This window comes from Ptychodera flava, chromosome 22, assembly GCF_041260155.1.
Source record: "Ptychodera flava strain L36383 chromosome 22, AS_Pfla_20210202, whole genome shotgun sequence".
NCBI lineage: Eukaryota > Metazoa > Hemichordata > Enteropneusta > Ptychoderidae > Ptychodera > Ptychodera flava.
The window spans coordinates 32,711,343-32,733,232 of NC_091949.1; the positions used below are offsets into that span (position 1 = coordinate 32,711,343).

The following is a 21,890-nucleotide window of genomic DNA, read 5'->3' on the forward strand; positions in this document are numbered from 1 at the left end:
ATACGATTAAAGCTTACATAATTGATAAAGGGATTGCCCGTACAATCGACAAGAACCTATCACTGCAGGTACAACAAACAAACATTAGCACACATGAAAAAAAGGCTTCGTTGATCTCAACTGCACTTAATGTGATGAGTTGAAGAGCTGTGAACGAACGGCATTTTGTGACATTACGGTAGGTTCGGGTTGCAACATAAAAAACAAGCCGGGACTCAAGCGGCATCCTGTTATACTTTCAGTGTTGATCACAAAACGTTACAGCTGGGGGGTTGGAGCACGTACGCAATATAGCACGTTCACCGTTCTATTCAAGATTCATCCTTACCCATAATGTCGTTTTCTCAACTCAAGAGTCTCGTCTTTAGAGAGATCATTCAATGGAGAACCCGACGTGTCTGCCATGTGTAGGACCAGTTCGACAAAACGATAATATTGTCGTATCACTGAAGGCAACAGTGGTTATTTCGTCCAACTACGCGCTGCGCACCTAACCGTATAAACTATGACGTAATTGTAAATGTCAGGGGTCATCATGGGTTCGTCGATTTCTAGGTCGTGTGGTGACTCGGAGAGGAAATATCGAAGCCAATTGTCAACGTGGGTCTTGCATGTGACCTTATCTTACAAATGTCTGTAATGATCCCCAAAATATAGGATTAGCTAAAATTGTAGTACCTCAAACGTAGTTGTTGCTCTACAACTGTTGTGATTTGTATATTACTTTCAAGAAACCCTCTGCTTGTAATCGGCTGAGCCATTCAACTCTCGAGATCTCGTTGTCGTCACTAGATCTCACTTTCATTTCGACGCGAGATCTTTCAGGTAGAGTACGGCGCGCGACGCCTGTACTTACGCGGTATTCTCTAGCTGTCGCGATCGCGCAGGCGTTCTGTTGAGTTGGTAGTTTGTATATTCTCGAGGTCCAGACACAGGCGCACGACGTCTTTTGAAATCACTTGTCTGTAATTTTAATGTTGAAACATGCATTTTATTAAAATCTGTGCAAACGGAAATCGTGCAGGCAGCTATTGAGACATACAGTGAACAGTGCCCCGTGCACGGCTGTGGCCGCGCAGCTCTACTGTTAACGTTACTAACTTTATAGAAACGGCGAATTTTAAAATCACTTGTCTACAATTTTAATGTTGAAACATGCATTTTATTGATAACTGTACGAACGGAAATCGTGCAGGCAGCTTTTGTGACATACAGTGAGCAGAGCCCAAAACACGGCTGTGGCCGCTCGGCTGTATAGCCGAGCGGCCACAGCCGTGTTCTGGGCGCTGCTCACAGTATGTCTCAAAAGCTGTCCGCATGATTTCTGTTTGCACAGTTAATAAAATGCAAGTTTCACCATTCAATTACAGACAAGTGATTTTAAAATTCGTCGTGCGCCTATGGTCCAGACGGAACAACCGTTTGTAGAGTACTGCTTAGGGATGGACCATTAGACCTTGGGAGGGGGGTGGTCACAATGAAATTGTGAAATTTTTTTTTTTACTATTGTAAATTTCTGAATTTTTTTTTCCCAATTGAGATTAGCTGTGCAAATTTTTTTTTTTAGAGTAAATTTTCAGATTTATCATATACCTACATTCACGTGCCTGTGTAAAGCTATGGGAGAAAGCGCCCTCAGATCCGTGCATTTTTTTTACGTATCACGCCCCGGCCCGGTGCCCAAATATGGGCAATCGCGTGCATTTCCGAACTATTTCGATTCTGGTTACTACGCGCGTTGCTATCTGCAAACGTTCCATTCGTACACAAAGCCAGCGCGAGACTAGGAAACGTCTGCTCGTTCAGATCGTAGTTGCGCGTGGCGACAGTGGAGCCGTGCAGGTGACATCGGCTTTTATTTCTAAATTCTAGTGAAATCCTGTGTATACTAAGTGCGTGCCTGTTCAGTATAAATTACCAGAAACTGACAACACGCTTTTGTCCTTCTAACATCTCGATTTCAGCCTTGATCTCTGTTGGTCACGTACAGTACGGATGTTGCTTTGCGCGTTCTAGAATTCTGCTGGTAAACAAATGACGTCATTATGCATGTCAATCCGCGACGGGAAGCGGCCATCGTATTTATGAAAAACTGACACAAATGGCGATGAATTTTTGATATCGCACGCATTTTTATCTCCCAAACAATGTTGAATATTATGTAAACTACACATTTACCATTTCATAAGGTATATGATAAAACCTTTACGGCCCTGATACGGCTTTTGCGGCCCTTGGTCGTACGGTGTACGGGCCCTCGCACGCTCGGGCCCTTCCGCCGTACGACCTCAGGCCGCAAAAGCCGTATCAGGGACGTAAAGATTATTATAATTTGTTTTTTGTTCGTCACTGTCTGAAGATAAAGAGGGCAAAGATGTGGTGCCAAGCACCACAAGCGGCCGCACAAGCGGTCATGGGGGAGGTCAGGAGGGGGGTGTCCCCCTCCTGCTGTTGGAGCTTTTGAAAAATAGAGATTAAAATGGTGTTACTTGGTGGCACTTGGAGAGCATTTTTTTCGGATTACACATCTTCCTCTGAAACATGGTCTTCTTGCTCCCCAGTAGCTTCCTATAGTTTTGAAAATTGACTATTTTGGTTTCCTGGCTTCCCTTTCTACTGCGTGGTGAAATCATCATGCCTACATTCACCCCACCAAACATCATGCATATCTCATGATTTACAATTGATATTTGACAAGCTGAGAAGCTGTTTGCAAAATATAGTTAAATTTGCATATTTGTGTTTTTAGAGCAATTGTTGCCCTTTTTTGATCAAAACATCTATTTCTCTGTAGCAGCATGTCCAAATTGATTGGATGTGTATAGATGTGGTGAAATTTCATTATTTGTCTTTTTAGGGCAATTTATGCCATTCATGGTCAAAAAATCTGTATTCTCTGAAAGGGCTTGTCCAATTTCTTTGAAATTTGCTACACACAAACGATTATTCATGCAGATTTATTCAGTATTTGCTATCGAGAAACTTTCAAAGTTCAACCCTTTTGTGTGTTTTTGTGTTGGGATTTGTTGGATAGATGGCATCCTACGTAGTGTATTGTTGAATGTTAAAACATGTGTTGCTGTTGTTTTTTGAGGCTGTTTTTTGAGAAAAAAGAATTGAAAATGCCTTTTTAAAAGCAAAATAATACATAATGACTTGATATGTTGTTTTATCATTATTGACGTGTTTCTACTTGTTCACCCATTCTTGCATTCATCATTGCAATAAAATGCTGTGAAAAAAATGAACCTGATGTGGCCTGCATCTGTTTACCTTGATCTTAAAAGGCAAGTACAACTTTCTGTCTTGACAACCATACCATAGTTTCAATGTTTTACCTAGTGTACTGGCCTGCTTGGTTTGTACGCAGGAAACAAGTAGAAAACAGGCTCTGTAATTTCATAATTTTCAAGTGATCAGAATACAAAAGTCCTGAAAAGATAAGATAATCACAACTTCCAGTATAAGGATACAGTCACTCTAAATGTATAAATTAAAATTAAAAATGTGCCGGGAGGCTGTACTAAAAAATACAGAAAGTTGCTTTCTGTCGGTAAAATCTAAAAAAAAATTCAAAATTTTAAAGACTTTTGCAGATATTTTTTTTACGCCTTTGTCTTCTTATTTATTTATTTTTTATTTTGCAAACTAGTTTGAAGATTTTTTTTTCCTAACTTTCTGCTCTGAAATTTTATTTTTTCTGTTTTTGACCACCCCCCTCCCAAGATCTAATGGTCCGTCCCTTAACAACCTGCCTTAACTTCTATGATCAGAGTCAAAACGGCGACACACATTCATGCATGCAGTCACCGGTGGTGGCGTCAATCGTGCAAATATTTTTATAGGGCCATATATACCTCAATTTTAATGCATTCACAGTTATGTAGATTTGTTTTATTTGTGACTATGTTGAAATAAATTTATCTTTAAAAAAAAAGAAAAAAAAGAAAAAAAGAAAAAAAGGGCCATATATACCTGAGACATGGCTGATCATTTGACTTTTTCAAAAAATCGTACCTAAACATTGTGACTAGTGAATAAATACAATCAAAACACACAAAAATAACATGTGTTTTGGAGAAAGTTTGACATATGCACCTATCAATGTGTTGGGGGTGGGGAGGGATTTGACAATGCCACAGTCCTGAATTATCTACAATGATGCAGACTCATCTGTGCGGACGCACCTGAAAATAACTTCTTTATCCAGATCTTTCGACATCTAAATTATCTACATGTATAGCCTCTCATGGGTGTTTTTTTGTAGCCTGGAGGTGGGGAATTTGACATAAAAGCTCAGAAAAAATGTCAAATTCACCTGTTAGGACTGCATCCACCCAAGGAGAGCAGCATTCAATTTCAGACTACAGTAAAAATTGTATTTATATAATCTGTAAACCATTTTCTTTTACTTAACATGCATTCATGAAACTGAAAAATATGCAGTTCATGATTTTGTTCACAATGTGCCTACACAATATTTTAAAGCCATGCGTACAATTCTAAAAGTGCAAAAAAAATCATTGTAATTAGGCACCTGAAACTTATGAGACTGGATTGGTAACATGTACAACTTTTAAAATCAAATCTTCTTCTAACCTGTGTAAATTACTTGTTCACATAATGTAAAACAAAAGAGCAGTTCAATGGCGTGACAGAGGGGGTTGTTGCTCAAAACATCGGAAATTTATATCAAACTTGTAAAAACTTCTAAAATTAGATATTTGTAAATTCCAAATTATTTTTACAGAGAAATTATCATGAAGTAGATTTTAAAGATGATAAGCCTAAGATGAATAAACACTAAGAGCCTTTTATTTCAAGTCCTCGTCATTAAAATATGCTTGATTTTTTGTAGCCTTGACCCTATCACTCTGTTTCTTTCTCTAGAGGTTGGTAACTTCACCATAGAAAACAGTGGGATTGGTTCAAACCATTGTGATGAAATGATTAAAAGAATCATCAATTCTCTATATTCACTGGGATATGAAGGGACACTACAGATAATAGAAACAGTGGTACTTCATTAAACAATTTTCATATCATTAATTGCTATCTTATTCTATGGAAATTGGTCTCCTTCAGTCAGTTTTACCATGTATACTGTTAAATATATCCTATGATTTTTCTCTGGTCCAGTAAACTCTAAAGTGCATCTGTTATTAAAGAATGATCGTATTTGTTATGCATATTAACAACATTCTGTGACTGCTCCGACTAGTAACAACTCTTGATAAAACAAAAAAACTTCCATATCAACAATGACAGGTTTCTTACTTAGAGCTATTTGAATCACTTAAAATGTCAGTCCATCTATCTGTAGGTATGTATTCATTTCATGAAATGTATATAAACAGTTTCCCTCAAAGACATCTCTAAACTTTTGTATATATATATATATATATATATATATATATATTATATATATATATATATATATATATATATATATATATATATATATATATATATATATATATATATATATATATATATATATATATATATATATATATATATATATATATGTCCTCGTGAGAAAAACTACTGCAATCTAGAGGTTGGCAACTTCACTGTATCTTCTGTCTGAAGATTGCAGGATGCATGAAACTTACATAACAGATATCATTACTTTGTACTTTAAATAATTTGTGTTATATATATATATATATATATATATATATATATATATATATATATATATATATATATATATATATATATATATATATATATATATAATATATATATATATTATATCTGTTGTAATATTGAAAAAAGTAACTTAACTTTTATAACTTGGGGAGCTTTCAATAATTACAGGGAGAGTTGGGCCGGGGGAATTCCGCGCACACCACTATTCATGGTGTCTATGATGAAATGATATGAATAGTTTTTTCCAATACAAAAATAGGTAAATCTTTGCATTTGTGTACTCTTGATTATTGATATTAATTTTCTTGATTAGACTAGAGTGGTTATACAAGTCTATGGTTGTGCAACAAATTTGATTTTGGAATTTAACTGAAAGTCGATTCACTATGCATTGCGGTCTATGATGAAACTATGATTTTTTTTAGCGGTCTATAATGTGCATGTATTTTGTTGGTGATTTGCTATTCAGGAAATATCTGATAATCAAAGTTTTGGCCATAAAATCAGCTTCTGTCAAAAGTGACCCTCCCCCAAGATAGGTTCATAAAACGTGACCCTCCCCCTTGAATTGTTTTCTAAAAAGTGACCCTCCCCCCAATTCCTCCAGCCTACCCCCCTGTAATTACTGAAGGCTCCCTTATTTATATTTGTAAAGTTTGTCAAACCTTCTGACTACCGTTATTTAATCAGTCTGAAGATCCTTTTTATCAGCTTCTATAGTTTTTGATATTTTTATTTTGGTGTTATGCGTACTAATTAGACTTGTTCACCAACAAGTAAAACTTTCCATTTCAAAATTTGATGGATACCTTGAGGGCGCCACTCACGCAGTACAGCTGTATACAGCTGTAACATGGAAGTATAATACTTCCATGGCCGTAGCAATCGATCTTGCCAGTATAACTTTCTCCCACCCTCAATCACATTAATATTTGCTCAACTAATCTAGAGACACACACACAGAATGTCTTTCAAATATGAATCACGAAGAAAGATACTTTGAAAATTAATTGCATGAGGCAGTAAGAATAAGTAGTTAGTATCGCTGCTCAAGTGCAATCACTGGACGCCATATTTGCTCTGGCTCATTCCAAATTCTGGTACAGGTGTCAAAGTCCTCACTGTGTTAGGCCTTTTTTAAATGACATTTTAAATTCAACCCTAGATTATCAAGCTTACGGTATTAGTACGTGCCTCTATCTTCACCTACAAACTAATGTTTATCACTAACAAAATTAAGCATCTCCCTACTGATTAAATACAACTTTCCTTTACTGATATATACCTTCAACAAAATGGTACAACTCAAAACAAGGCTTGAATCTCATCAGAATATAAGTACATCAGCCAATCGTACATCAGCCAATCGGAAAACTGGACATAGGCCAATGGGAAAACTGAAAATCAGCCAATCGGAAAACTGGACATAGGCCAATGGGAAAACTGAAAATCAGCCAATCGGAAAACTGGACATAGGCCAATGGGAAAACTGAAAATCAGCCAATCGGAAAACTGGACATAGGCCAATGGGAAAACTGAAAATCAGCCAATCGGAAAACTGGACATAGGCCAATGGAAAACTGAAAATCAGCCAATCGGAAAACTGGACATAGGCCAATGGGAAAACTGAAAATCAGCCAATCGGAAAACTGGACATAGGCCAATGGGAAAACTGAAAATCAGCCAATCGGAAAACTGGACATAGGCCAATGGGAAAACTGAAAATCAGCCAATCGGAAAACTGGACATAGGCCAATGGGAAAACTGAAAATCAGCCAATCGGAAAACTGGACATAGGCCAATGGGAAAACTGAAAATCAGCCAATCGGAAAACTGGACATAAGCCAGTGGAAAACGTCAAGCCAATTACAACATATTTCAAAATAGCCATGCATTCAGTTCAATTTTTAACGTACTATTTCAATTGTTAGCACAGATATATATATATATATATCGAAGTATACAGATGTCCTAGTGGGAAATTACAGTGCTCGATGCTAAAGCAGAGTATATATACATACATACATACATACATTATACATACATTTAGATTGGGATTTGGAGTTTGTTTTCTAGTGGCAAAACAAAAAGAACACAAAAATTTCAGTTGCATACAGATATTGCTATTTATTATTCATTCTTGTCATTTATAAAGTTTACATAAAAGTTAACAAGTCTCTCTGATATTAACAGTTTCTTACACTTTACATTTATCTCTGAGATTGATTGCGATATCTACAAACATACTTTCTCCATGTTAAATAATTTAAATGCTGGATGAACAAATAGGTACTGTTTATTGTCCCATCTTGAGAAATATTCAGACCCAGACCGGATATATCCCAAGTACGATATACATCCAGGTAAGCTCAGTTTTGAGATTGCAGCCTATTTATAAGGTACCTTGAAAACTATCAGCTGTAAGGTATGTGTTTGGATTTGTGCTTTCACTTGTTTGTGCATCCCCGATTTCCCAAAACCGTATCCACTTTCACCATTGAAAACAATGGGCTTGGGCCAAACCACGGTGGTGAAAAGGTAAGATCAGTAAAAAGGACCCCCCCTACAATTACAAATCCTTGGTGGCTTGCACTCATATTCCACAACCACACTTTGGTGAATAATGCAATTACTTCCAAATAATTTGGATATTCACACACTAATAGAATAGGGTATATGGGAAACAGGAGTTGAAATGAAAAACAAAGCCATTTAAAGATTTTGTACAATTCAACACTGCCTTAGGGATACTTTTTATTTATTCACCATTACAAACACACTAAGAGTAGAGAGCCAATGATTTCCCTACTACAGTATAAAGACAGATGTGGTCAAGTGTAGGCCCTGCAGTTATAACAAGTGTAAGGAACTCTACATGATTTTGAATGGGCATAATAATTTTGTATGACACAATAAAGTGCATTAATTTCCTCCAAAATAGGCTATGTGACTATAATGTTTAATATGTTTTACAACTTGCCTGCTTATACTAGTCTATGTATTGCTCAGAGAATAGACACGCACTGGAGAGTGTTTCCATTCAGTAGTTGTGTATCAAGAAACAGGTACACTGACATGTCTGGCTATGTTTCAGTGAACCTGCTGTCCTTCCAAAGACAAAAAAGTTAAACATATCCTCCCAAGACAGTAATTTTTCTTAATTACTGCTGTAATAAACTCAAAGACTGGGCAGTTATTTACTCTTGTTTTACAGATTCAGAGATTCTTTTTGTGTATGATTATAGTTCAAAGTGTTCACTTTTTACATTGAAATCACATCACTCTCTAAAACCTTTTTTTTTCTAAAGAGAAAAAATGTATAAAAGATCAATATAGGAACAATCAATATTTTATATATTAAAAGTGGAAAAAGTAAAAATAACTGGGTAAAAATAATAATGGAAATATTTTGTTCATGCCTTTATAAACACACATGCACAGATGTAATGCTACACATCTGTGTCGACATGTAACATACATGCAGAAAACAGATCTATATGTCAATCTTACATTAAAACACATACAGAGTTGGCAAATCTTTTTGTGCATCAGTATGTCTGATAAATTGTCAAAAGTGCTTGACAATGTGTGACAGACAGTATGTTAGCAAATTGGCAAGTAAAAAATTTGAAATCCATCTGACTTGTAACATGGTTGCAACCTTTGCTTGCACTCCAAATGAAAATCTGTGATATGAAAACAAGTTTAACATATAAAGATAAGGGAACCAAAAATGTTAGATGGAATAATAATTATGAAAGTAGGTACTCTAGCTTAAATTGTGTATCGATCAGTTTAGTAAATTGAAAAAAAGTGAAAAAAAATATAAGGATATAATATATTTTATATTTCTATACATCGTAAATAATGATAATTTCAGTAGGAAATAGTTGTGGTTTGATGTTACTATGGTTACAAATGCTTTATTTGGAATGTTTTCTGAGTTGTCGTCATGATTACATGACTGTGCAGTTTTAGGTTGAGCACCACCCTAGTTTCAATCTCTGCACATCATATTAAGTATAAATAATATCGGTCATCGTTATCAATAAAGTTATCAAATACATGCCATCAAGAAAGACTCTGTCTCTCAGTAGCTGACAGGTCCTGAGGGTAATGAAAGTTTTCACATTTTTACTGAAAGTTTTTTAGTGTGGCTGCAGAAATTAGAGGTAAATCCACATGAGGTTATTCATTAGCAAAACTTTACTGCTGAGACTTATAATGGTAGTGTGTGTACACCACAGAATCATAGCAGAGTTATAAATAGTGAAGTTTCCTTGTTTGCCTTCCTAAAAGTTCATTGGTATAAAACAAATTGGAACAGTACCGAATTGATGATTTGTGAGACCCAATGGCCATGGAGGTCAACAAATTCGCAGTGTTCAACCAACTTGTAGATAGTGGCAAAAGATATATTTAGTGACTGCCACTTTTGATGGATTTTCAAGTATTTTTAGTCTCTTTTGTGGGATACAAGCAGTTTCTTGTTCTATACTGTCCAAAATCATATAGGAATATTTGCTTTTCAACTTGTCATCACTGCCTGTATGTTAGTAACTAATGATATCATACATATATTGACTTTGATTCAAACATCACATTACTACCATTGCACATTGTCCTTACTGTTTTGTCTTGGAAGTTAACACTTTGTACTCATCATACTCTAAGAAGATGGATACAATATACTACTTTGATAGAACACATCCAATGGAAACATAGTCAATAGTCAATGCTGTTGCACCAGATACTAATAGAAACGATAATATTGACTTTTCCAAAGTGATAATTTACTCAGCAGTGAATATTCTGTAAAATGTCTTTTGAGCTAGCATCCTTTCTATGCGAACTTAACAAAGTCTGTCAATTCACTAATTTAAGAATCCACTAACGTAATTTTTTCCCTATATTTACCATAGTCAGGATGTCACTTATCTAAATCAAAACCCTGTTGATTTCAATGAAAATCCAAGAATGCTAAACAAAGCATGCAGCCAATTAAAAGTTTTTTTTACAGAATTATTGTCGTATTTTTCAGAGCAGCATAGTTGGAAGCTAGCTGGTTTCTGTTGGAGTAGTGTAGCTATCACAACTACTTTGTGTGCTGTACTCAGAACTGATAATGCTGTAAAGACTATTTTACAGCACTCAGCATTGTAGCAGTCACTTACTAAAACAATGAAGATTCACTAGTCTTTGTCTCAATGGGTTTCAAAAATGCTATGTAAATTCCTTTCTATGCACTGGGACCATCTACATGTACAACTGACTTTAGATTCCACTTGGCGCCAACTACTTTATACAGTCTGCAAAGGCCAGTCACAGTAACTTTTGATGATTTTTCACCATTTTTGTTTTGTATTCCGATTGCAAGTTCTTGTTCTACTCCCTAAAACATATGAAATACTATGCAGCTTGTCAACACAGCATCTTATGCATGTAAAATGCACTGTCACATTTCAATTCTTTTTCCAGACCAGACTTCACTTGTCAACAATAAATTGCAGTCTATACATGTCCACGCTGAGTTGACAAGATGCATACTGTGTGTCTCAAGGGAGTAGAACAAGGACATGTAGTAGACATATGAAAGAAAGATAGTGAAAAAAATCATAGAGTTACAGCTACTGGTAATAAATCAGACCGACGTCATCTACTATACCTTAATTTCTGCAGAGAAAACAGTTTTTGTTTCAAAAAGATATCAAGAGCACACAAATCTGTCTAACATTTGCCTAGTGTGGTATAACTTTTCCTGAAGGAATTAATGCAGCAGTCTGGCCTAAACTGGCAGCAATCATACAATCACACAATTTTTACAGTGGTTTGTAAATGTTTGCCATACAAGTTATTTCAGTTCATTTACAATATCTAATTCCTACTTCTTTCCCACAAACCTGAGCGTTCTTTACCCCTACTACGACACACATCAAATTCTTTACCCTTACTATGACATACATACTGAAGTGATCACAATGCACACACACTTTCAAAGCTCACATTCAAATACATGAATTCTCACTTTTCAGACTCATTTTTGCATTAGATAAGTGTGTGATAAAAGGGAGAAAGGTTGTTCAAAATTTAGGGCAGCTTAATACACGTATACGTTCGCTACAATCAAAACCATAGACAGTAAAATTTATACTGTCTATGCTCTAACACACGGTATCTTGGAGTCATGCACAGCGCCCTCATAGGTTTAATTTTGAAACCGCTTGTTTTGTAAAATATGTTATGCTCTCTTGCAATGAAGGTAAAGTGTCCTCCTCCTTCAGTACTTTTAAGGTAGTACGCTACCATTCTATATAGGAGAGCGCCCTCTTTTGTGCAGAAGATGTACATGTTCCTTTTAGACTACCTAACCTGGTGAGCGTGAATAATAGGACAAAATGGCAAATAATCATGCTAGTGACCTTATAATATTTCTTTCAGAAGTTTTTATGAATCAAAACAACCAAATTATATTTTTGCACTGAAAAATCGACAGTAATTTTTATTTTGAAAGATCAGTAGAGAATAATTAACAATTATAGCTCTGATATAATATCAGTAAGCTAGAGGGTCAAATCTCAGGTCTAACAAAATTCACCTTTTTTCGTCACTTTTTGCTGTTTAGTAAGAAAATTTGCGCGGTGACCCCAACTTTTTTTGCTTCTAAATCAAAGAACACTGTCTGTTTGATAGATATTGCTGTACTTTTTAACATTTTGAAAATTATTTTGTGCATTTACATGAAGTTTATATTTTTAAAAAAGACTAATTTTACAGTCAAATGATAAATTTAGGGTCTAATATTTAATTTTTAAGACAAAACATCACAATTTTAGTTGATTGTCCTAATTCAGCTGTCCTGGCTATGCAAAATGTGGTATGCACACTGGGATCTGTTAATCGTTTGCAATAAAATAAAGATTCTGCTGGTAAGTGCAAATTTCGCAAATGGGAGATTTAGTGGTTTTCTGTCAATTTTGGCACGTGTTTTGTCAAAATTTTGCACGGGTACCCATATTTTTTTCATATCTTTGCAATGTACACATAAAAATTATTTCAGAAAAGTCAACTTCAAGAATGTCCCAACATATTTTGGAATGGTAGCGTACCTCCTTAATAACACCTTTTTCAAGGAGTATGAGAAAAACTTCATACGGTCTATTATCATCATTTTGTATGAAAAGTTAGATTTCCATATTTTGTTACCATGGTATCTTTTTGATTTATTGCAAATCAAAAAAGGTGAAGGAAATAATCTGTATGGAAATGTGGGATCATATAGGTTTAAATTAACATACAGGAGCTGACTTGAAACACATCATAATCTATATTAATTTCTCATAAAATAGAATTTTAAAATACTGTACATCTATGTAAAATTTATTTGCTAATAAGACAACACACTGTTGTTGGTAGAATGTTCCAGTCCGAGCCATGTCCAGAATTTTTGTACACCCAGTAGATCAGTTACTATATGTGTAATCTTTCCTGGCAGCAATCAAGGTGTTCTTCATTAGCATTGCTACAGTCATTGGTCCCACTCCACCAGGTACTGGGGTTATATAGCTAGCTTTCTCACAAACACCTATGATCAGGACAGATATAAAGACAAAATTATCAGTACTTCAATTTTCAAGTAAAATTAGATTATCCCATTGACAGTGACACTTTTTAAGTTGATATTGAATATTTAATGACAGTATTCACTATATGCTATGTCAATATATAACTAAGCGGTGTTTCCTCCAAATTTTGCAATTTGACTGGAGAAATCAAGATTTACTTGTCATAGCACTGCCACCAGCTAAACACACTTACATCTAATGGCTCCATGGAAAAGTTTCTAACAACTATTCATCCCTACAGCCTTGCAAAGATTGCCCTGCCAAATTTCATCAATTTAATCCTGTGTTCAACATTGATTTCAATCTGCTGTTAGCCATCCTTGAGTTTATAGAAAACCTCTTTGATGTGATGTTCAGGCACATTATAAATAAGTCACATTTGTGTGTTCAACAAATGCACATATTAAAGAGTGATATGTACACATTGTAGTTGTGTCAAGTTTCAACAAAGCTGTCAGATATACACGAAAAACCATGCACGTATGTCAGGAGTTTCATAAAAAATCATACATCTGGCTAACCTCATTTTTCATCACATATTTGTGATTTAGCAGCTGGGCAGTAAAAATACTGCTCAGAATCTTGCAGCCCTAACTCCACCCTATTTCCATATGCAAGATCCTCCCCCACCCCCCAAACCCCCATCCAATTGAACACAATATAGTAAAGTACTGCATTCAGATATGAAAAGTCAAAATCATGAACCTTTGTAATCAACATCCCCAACAAGTCGATATTGGCCACTTTCTTCATCTATGACTCGGTTGATGCCAACATCTATGACAACAACACCTTCCTTCACCATATCCGCTTTTATGAGACCAGGAATTCCTACAGCCACTACCAGGATATCTGCCGTCTTGGTAAAAAGTCGCAACTGATCCGGAGGGGTGTTCCGATGGCAAATTGTGACAGTACTGTCAGCACCAATCCCTGAGTCTTCAGCATAAGAAGGAAAATTAAAATTTGTGCTTAAAAAGGCTTTTATAAAATAAGATTATTCTCAAAATTCTGGGAATTACCGTACATCTAACTACTTTGTACTGGGTAAGTAGTGGGTGCTGGCTAACCTACTGGGTAAGTATTGAAGCATACAATAAACTTGGACATAAATCCTGGTATTTTGTAACAACCCTATTATTTTACACCTTCTAAAGTTGACTTTTACATGCAATGTTGAAAAACTTGAATTGTCAGTGTGCCCTCTACACAGTTGTTGCACCATAATACATGCAGACTTAGGTACGCATCCAGCACTTCAGCTAAATGTACAGAACAAAAATTCAACCCTCACAATGAAGAAATCATAATTTTGCAGAATTTAAAATAAATTTGTGGGTTTTTGACTGGTATGCATAAAATGACGACTTAAATAGTGATCATGGTAAGATGTACATCATAAAAGAAATGATGAGATCGTGTCAGATTTGCCTGGTGTTTGCATGAAAATGGCTGTAAGGTCAAAGGTCAAATAGCTTACAATATACCAAAAGTTAATGGACTGCACTATACTGTAATTGGACTCAGTGTCCACTGATACTGAAATTTACTCTAAGATTTAATCTCAGGTACAAGTTCAAGTGTTTGATAATTGCTACTTGTATATTGTACTCATTACTGCAAAACGAGATAACACTAAACAAAACTGTAGCATGAAATTAAAAACTAAATAAATCTACAAAAAATGAAAAACAGAATAAAAAGAAGGATAGAGAGTAACTCACCATGAGAGCTATCAGTGTGTAAGAGCATTGCTATTGGCATTCCAACATTTTTTGATCTTCCGCATACTACTGCATTTTTACCAATGGTGTCAATACCTACAGCAGGTGTGATAAACACATTTTTTGAAGGAAAGTTATAGCTGTATGATTTGGTGAATTTTTTTTCACTATTTTAAAGGGGCCAGTAACTGCAACTTTTGGAGATTTTTCTCACTAGTTTTGTTTTATATATCAACCACAGTTTCTTGTTCTACTTCCCAAAGCATGCTTCTGAGGTACACAGCACTTATCTTGCAAACTTTGTCTCTAGATGTGTCACCATCACTGCAATAGCGAGACTAGAATTCAAATGTAAAACAATAACAGTACATTTTACACATATAGTATATGCAATGTGTTGACAAGCTATGTAATAAATGCTGGGGGTTTCAGTTGTTTTTGGGAGTGCCGTAGAATGAGAATGTGATATTGATCCGACATACAGAACAAGAATAGTGAAAAAAATCATCAAAAGTTACAGCTTCTAATTCCCTTGAATATTTGTTGAATCAAATTACACAGGTTTGTGGTTCCATTTGCATTCCTTCAACTTTCACTTTTTCCCCGACAACAGGTCTGTCACATGCACTACAATTCTTCCACAATGCAATCTTTTTTGTCCATATCTTGTCATTAACAGGAGCTCTGATTTTCCCCCTTTTTTCTGTTCATCTATATGCATGAGCACGTTTCTTACAATCTGCAATGTCCATATATACAGGATGGCCAATTTACATAACAATACATAATTTGCATATCCATTTGTTATGAAAATATATCATTTTATATGATTATTAACATATGAATAGGCTGCTAAGTAACAAAGGTGGCCCACACCTCGAAATCCTTGTGATCAATTCATGAGACTCGTGTGTTTAAGTTTCTGAAAATTCAAAACCGACTTTCATTGATTGAAGTGAAAAAAACTGAAGGCAATAAGTTGCTTGAGTGAAAATTCCATCAAAATTCAAAACATACCAATCTACTTCTGATGCTCACCTGTGCGTTTGATTAATTCCATAATTCCATATGGAGTGGCTGGTAGTAGAGCCCGTTGATCCAGGCAAAATCTTCCCACATTCATCACATGAAAACCATCAACATCTTTCTCAGGCCGCACTGAATCACATATAGTCCGTTCATTTATGTGTTTGGGCACTGGTAATTGTACAAGAATACCATCCACATCATTGTTAGTATTCAAGGAATGAACCAAATCCAATAATTCTTCTTGACTGATTGTGGATGGCCTTCGTATTGTTTCCGCACTGATACCTGAAATAAATAAGAAAACTGATGAAACTATGCTGAATCTTTTTATCTTTTCTAAATCTCACTGTTAAACCCTTGTGGGGTTTATATAAGGCTTTAAGTCTCCATAGAATACCAGAGCAAAACCAAGGTGTTTTAATTACACAGTTTAATCATGCATTCACTGAGAATACCAATGTATGCACGAGTACACCAATGTACATGCTATAATTGCCTCTATCTTTTGCCATTACAGCAATCCCCTCCAACCATCAAACCGCTATGTTACAACACTCTTCCACTGGCTGCAGATCAATACATAGGCAGGCAGCATTCACAATCTTCAAGCAATTCTTGAGTGATCCTGGATATAATGCTAACGATAATTTTTTTTCCAAATGTAACTTCGATTGCTTTGATATACATATTGCCATGTTTGCATTTTACCATGGCAACAACATTAAATATTGGCATTGAGAAAAATAATATCAAGTGTGAGTTTTATAACCATTATGCTATCTTCAGGTTTTAAGTCAAAAATGTGTATGTGAGTACTAAAAGTCACCCTAAATTTATTGAATTTGAAAGTAAAAGATTTCCAGTTCTTTGATCTTTTACATCTAACAATCATGTTCAGTGAGTTTCAAAATTACATCAAATTTACTCTATTGACAATGCAATCAAATTACTGCCTTGAAAAGATCTTCATATAGCTTTGGGGAGAGTTTATCATGATTTAGCTTTGATTGTATTTCTATGCTGAGACTCTCTCTCATTAAAAACTGCCGATGTATCAATCTGATAGAATAATTTAGTGAATTCATCACATAGTGGAATCTTTTTTCCACATTTGGGTCAGAATTGTAATTTTATCAGTGATCTTCTTATTAGCCTCACTGACTGACTCAATCTAAAGTTAATCAAATTGTTTACAGGGTGCCCAGGTGTCTTGGTTATTTCCAATCTGACTTTAATTTTTCACTCTTATTTCCTTTCAGGACATCAGAACTGTAGCATATGTTTCTTACAGATTGGCAATAGATCCCAAATCTGATTTGATAGCTTGCAGGAATAACTTGGTAAATACTCCAGAGTCACAGCGATGGTCTGAAGGCTGGCAAGGTAAAAGTTAAGATGATGGAACAACTGTAAAATCAGGAAGCAAGCAACTGATAGATATTTTCTATGATATTGGATATGACAAATAGGAGAAATGCTTCTAAAGAATATTAAATATTGCTTTTTTAAGGTGAAATAGGTATCTATAAATAAAAAAATCTACAAAATGTTTAAAAACATTTTCCGAAGAAAATTGTTGAGGTTTTCTTTATAAAAATTACAAAAAAATGCCTCCAAAATACAACAATGCAGATTTGCCCCAATACTTTTCAACATGTTGACTGTTCAATTGTCCTTGGTTGACAATTAAAGCACTGTGTCTGCGATAATTGGTGTCTGCAATAATTGGTGTCTGCAATAATTGACTATAATCACTAATCACAACTTCAGGCAGATTTAAGACAATACAGCGAGGCAAATCATATTATATAGAATTACCGTTCATTTTCCATCAACAGCCCCCTTGCAACAAACCCTCCCCTTCCCATTCCATGCCCCCCTTGCAACAAACCCTCCCCTCCCTATTCCCTGCCCTTTCTCACAGTCTTTTACCATTTAACATTTGTAGATCTGCGCACTCATTAATTGCATGCATGATGTCTATCTAGTGAGGTATAACTAAAGGGAAAATTTATATAACTCAAGGGGAGATTATTTTGTCTTAGTTTTATAAATCTAACATTTAATTGTTATCATATATAGCACTTCTTTAAATCTAAAAAGAGGAAAAAAGGGAAAGAGAGGGGAGAGAAACCATAGATGAAGGGGCTGATACTAGAATTGAATGGAATTACAGTTTCTGAGAGATAGAGATAGACATGTAATGGCATGTATGGATAAGGAGACTTTTCAAAGTAACATGTGGTGTATCCGTGACTGATGGATCAGCCTAGCACAGTAAATACTACTGGCAAATGTGAACAAATATTTTTGGGCTTGTTTCACTGAGGTTCCTTAAATTTCATCCTTACAAATCCCATACAGTAAACTAATAAGCCCTCCAGTATGACTTGATTGTAATCTCACATGATTGAAATAAATAAATAAATAAATATCTAACTTATATATATATATATATATATATATATATATATATATATTCTCCAATACACATTCTCCAATAAACCTACCAGCCTGTCTTGCAGCCCTTGTTTTACTCCTAACATATGAAGCACTTGCAGGGTCATCTCCGACGAGTACCACCGCAAGATGTGGCGGTCTGTTACCAAGTCTGACCCACTCCTCTACTTCCAATCTGACTTCAGCCCGGATCTCCTTGGCAACAGCTTTACCATCAATGATCTTTGAAACGCTCCTAAATAGTGGGAAAACATTGGTAGATTAAGGGGCGATGGCACAAAATGATAAATATCTGCCAGTCTAAGTTTGGTGTTGGGCTAAATTTGATTCATGATTCTATAGCAGTTCTTACGACCAAAATTTTTTTTAAAGAATGGTATCAGTAGTATTTCTTTAACAAATCTCAACATGTGAGTCTGTTGAATAAAGTTCAATGAAGCAAACTTAATGAATGATGTTGCATCTATCACTGAACTTTTGAAATAATTAATGTACCCTTTCAGCAAGTATATATAAACATACCCCTATGTCTGATCAATAAATATGTCAGCATTCGATAGAAACCACAATGGCATTGATATTGTTACTTGAGTGATATAATTATTCAACTGATATCACCATTACACTGATATCATATATCATTATAGACTGCTACTTCTAAATAAGGATTAATGTACTGACTGATTTCATCCGCTGACTTGATTATGAAATTAATATTATTAAGTGTTATTACACCTCACGTATTTTTCAGGTACTGTGATTGGCTGAGCCTCACTCACGTGATATAGAACAAAAAGTGATAGAACATGGCTTAGGTGATATAGCCCTGTCGCGTGCGCTGATAATTAGCCCTGTCGCGCGCAGTGATATAGCCCGCTACCACGTTCTGGAATACAGCGTCCTTTCTGCGCGTACATGTACCACATCATCGCGTACATTTGCTTGGTATTTTCTGTAAAGCAATGGTTTTTGAAAAGGTACAAGAAATTAGCTCGACCTGAAGTACACGACGCCGTTTAGTACATTAAACGAGAAAAGCTTGAACAACACTGTCTTCATTTTTAGACGTTAATTCAACTTCATGTAGAATTACGATCGAGCAACAAATAGAACATTTCACTATTGCGAGTCTCGATCGACACTTGACTGCATTCTGAGCAAAGTTTCGAAAACAAGTGTTTGTTCGGTGTAATAAAATTAATGACACACGCTAGCGCGGGCAAGATCACGATTTGTTGCCTGCCCTCGGGCTGGTGCTCATGACGGTAATATTGATGATACCCTCGCCTTCGGCTCGAGCATCATCAATATTACCGTCATGAGCACCATCCCTTGGGCGGGCAACAAATCGTGATCTTGCCCTTGCTGGCGTGTGTTATTATTTAAATACATATAGTTTCTCTCATATCTCCATATCAGTATTCACTGATATCACCACAGAGCTTATATTATATCATATCATATCATAACATATATTGTATCATATCATATTGTATCATATCATATTGTATCATATCATATCATATCATATTACATCACATCATATCACTGAACTCATATCTCCAGCTGGAATCATATCAAATTCATATCATATCACTGAACTGATATCTCCAGCTGGAATCATATCAAATTCATATCATATCACTGAACTGATATCTCCAACTGGAATGATATCACCACAAAACTGATACCATATTGCAGGACTGACATCATCAGAGTAGGAAATTTGTGGCAAATGATGACAACCAGACATACGTACAAGCTGGAATATAACTTAAAACTGCCTGCCAAAGTAAAGTAGTACCTGGTCTGATAAATACATCTCACATGCTGTAGTGCATATCAATTATATCTTGCCTTTGATTCAGCAGACAAAAAAGTAGAAATAAGAAATAATACCTGCCCATAAGATAAATTACTGAAAATTTCTCCTTGGCCTGACCCAAAATTTACCTGCCCCTTGTACATCAAGTAAAAGGCTATATACCTTCAGATGTCTTAATTGGAATTGATATCACAGTTAAACTGATATCACAATGCAATAACATGCAAGTACTGCACTGTAGTACACATTATCATTCTGACTAATGAGAAGTACAGCAACTTTTTCTTCTTTCGTACTACTTTCATATTCATTCAAATGACTCTAAATGATGATCGGAAAGTATAAATTGAAAACTGTTATCATTGTGAAATGGCAACAACAATTCCCATTGCAAAACAAATACAGTAATGTGATCTAAGACTTTGATAATGAGGCAACCTGGTCTCAAGTCTATCACATACTCTCTGAAACCATTTACAAGATGTTTATTTTTGAAGATTGTTAAATGCCATTATTTCAATTGCTACTATTGGGAATAATATGTTATTTAAATTACAATCCCCATGTTCCAACATCTTTCTACAATCAGACAAGTGAAGACACGTGGATATTCTCACAAGACAGCAAGAAACGATTAATCATTATGCACTGTTACTTTCATTATTTACTCTTTTTAAATACGTGTGCGCGGCATTCATATCAGGTTTTCTGTTATCTTTGCCCACATTTTTGATAAGAACCTAGATAGTTCTTCCTGGAAGAAGACAAGCAGAAAGCTGATAAGACAACCAACATTGTTATTATCAGTATAATACACCTTAGGGAACAAAATATTTCACAATATGCTACTGATAATTTTCACCAACAGTGTAATGAAACATACAATTATAGCCATTTTGTATTTTGACTAGTTATGGGTTTGATGTTTCTTGGTCCACTGACTGTACTATCATATATGAATTAAATCAAGAGTAACATCTTAAGTAGTTATAATTCCATATCATAACTGCTATGGTTTACTTGTATATGAGATACACACATACAGACAAAATAAAAAAGATCCATTATTCATGTATCTACATACAGTCTGTTTTCTTCATTGAGGTTGAACTTATAGTTGATAGAATTAAATGTAAATCTTTAGGGCCAGGTCAAGAAACTTGGCTTTTCAAAGTCATTGAGACAATCAGACAGAAAGTGGAATTGAAAAGTTGGCGAGATAGGAAGAGATATCAGAAAGAAAATTCTAACTATTATGATATATATGGTTGTCAAATGGCAATTTCCGCAAAATGCATGTCTTGTTTTCATTTTTCTCTTTTCCTTTTGGAAAATGATGTGTAAGTAAACTAGCCACATGAACTTCTGCTGTATTTGTCAGGATTTCTATTCTCTTTAATATTGGATACTCTTTCTTGTTCTGTTGCCCATTTCAACTTGTCAACAAGCTGGTATGTAATGTCCTTGTGTAATGTTACTGTGACAATTGATTTTTAGTTCTGACTTGGATTCATTTATCAGAAAATGCATTCTTCTTTCAAGGTTGTATCAATACCTTGTGTTTTCCAGTACTTA

General features: G+C 35.3%; 2 protein-coding genes across 2 annotated transcripts in view; both read right to left on the reverse strand.

Annotated features, from left to right (window-relative positions):
• LOC139123212 (ethanolamine-phosphate phospho-lyase-like) overlaps positions 1-517 on the reverse strand; it is a 42,471-nt gene extending 41,954 nt beyond the window's left edge. The window contains exon 1 of the mRNA XM_070689324.1: positions 329-517. Coding sequence (XP_070545425.1) covers positions 329-405 — 77 coding nt within the window. The 5' untranslated portion in view covers positions 406-517. The remainder of the gene's footprint in view (positions 1-328) is intronic.
• A 7,239-nt stretch (positions 518-7,756) lies between these two features.
• LOC139123213 (bifunctional methylenetetrahydrofolate dehydrogenase/cyclohydrolase, mitochondrial-like) overlaps positions 7,757-21,890 on the reverse strand; it is a 37,838-nt gene continuing 23,704 nt past the window's right edge. Inside the window, exons 2-8 of the mRNA XM_070689325.1 lie at positions 18,541-18,725; positions 16,040-16,315; positions 15,002-15,097; positions 13,983-14,216; positions 12,762-13,237; positions 8,059-11,938; positions 7,757-7,928 (exon numbers count right to left, since the gene is read on the reverse strand). Coding sequence (XP_070545426.1) covers positions 13,116-13,237; positions 13,983-14,216; positions 15,002-15,097; positions 16,040-16,315; positions 18,541-18,725 — 913 coding nt within the window. The 3' untranslated portion in view covers positions 7,757-7,928; positions 8,059-11,938; positions 12,762-13,115. The remainder of the gene's footprint in view (positions 7,929-8,058; positions 11,939-12,761; positions 13,238-13,982; positions 14,217-15,001; positions 15,098-16,039; positions 16,316-18,540; positions 18,726-21,890) is intronic.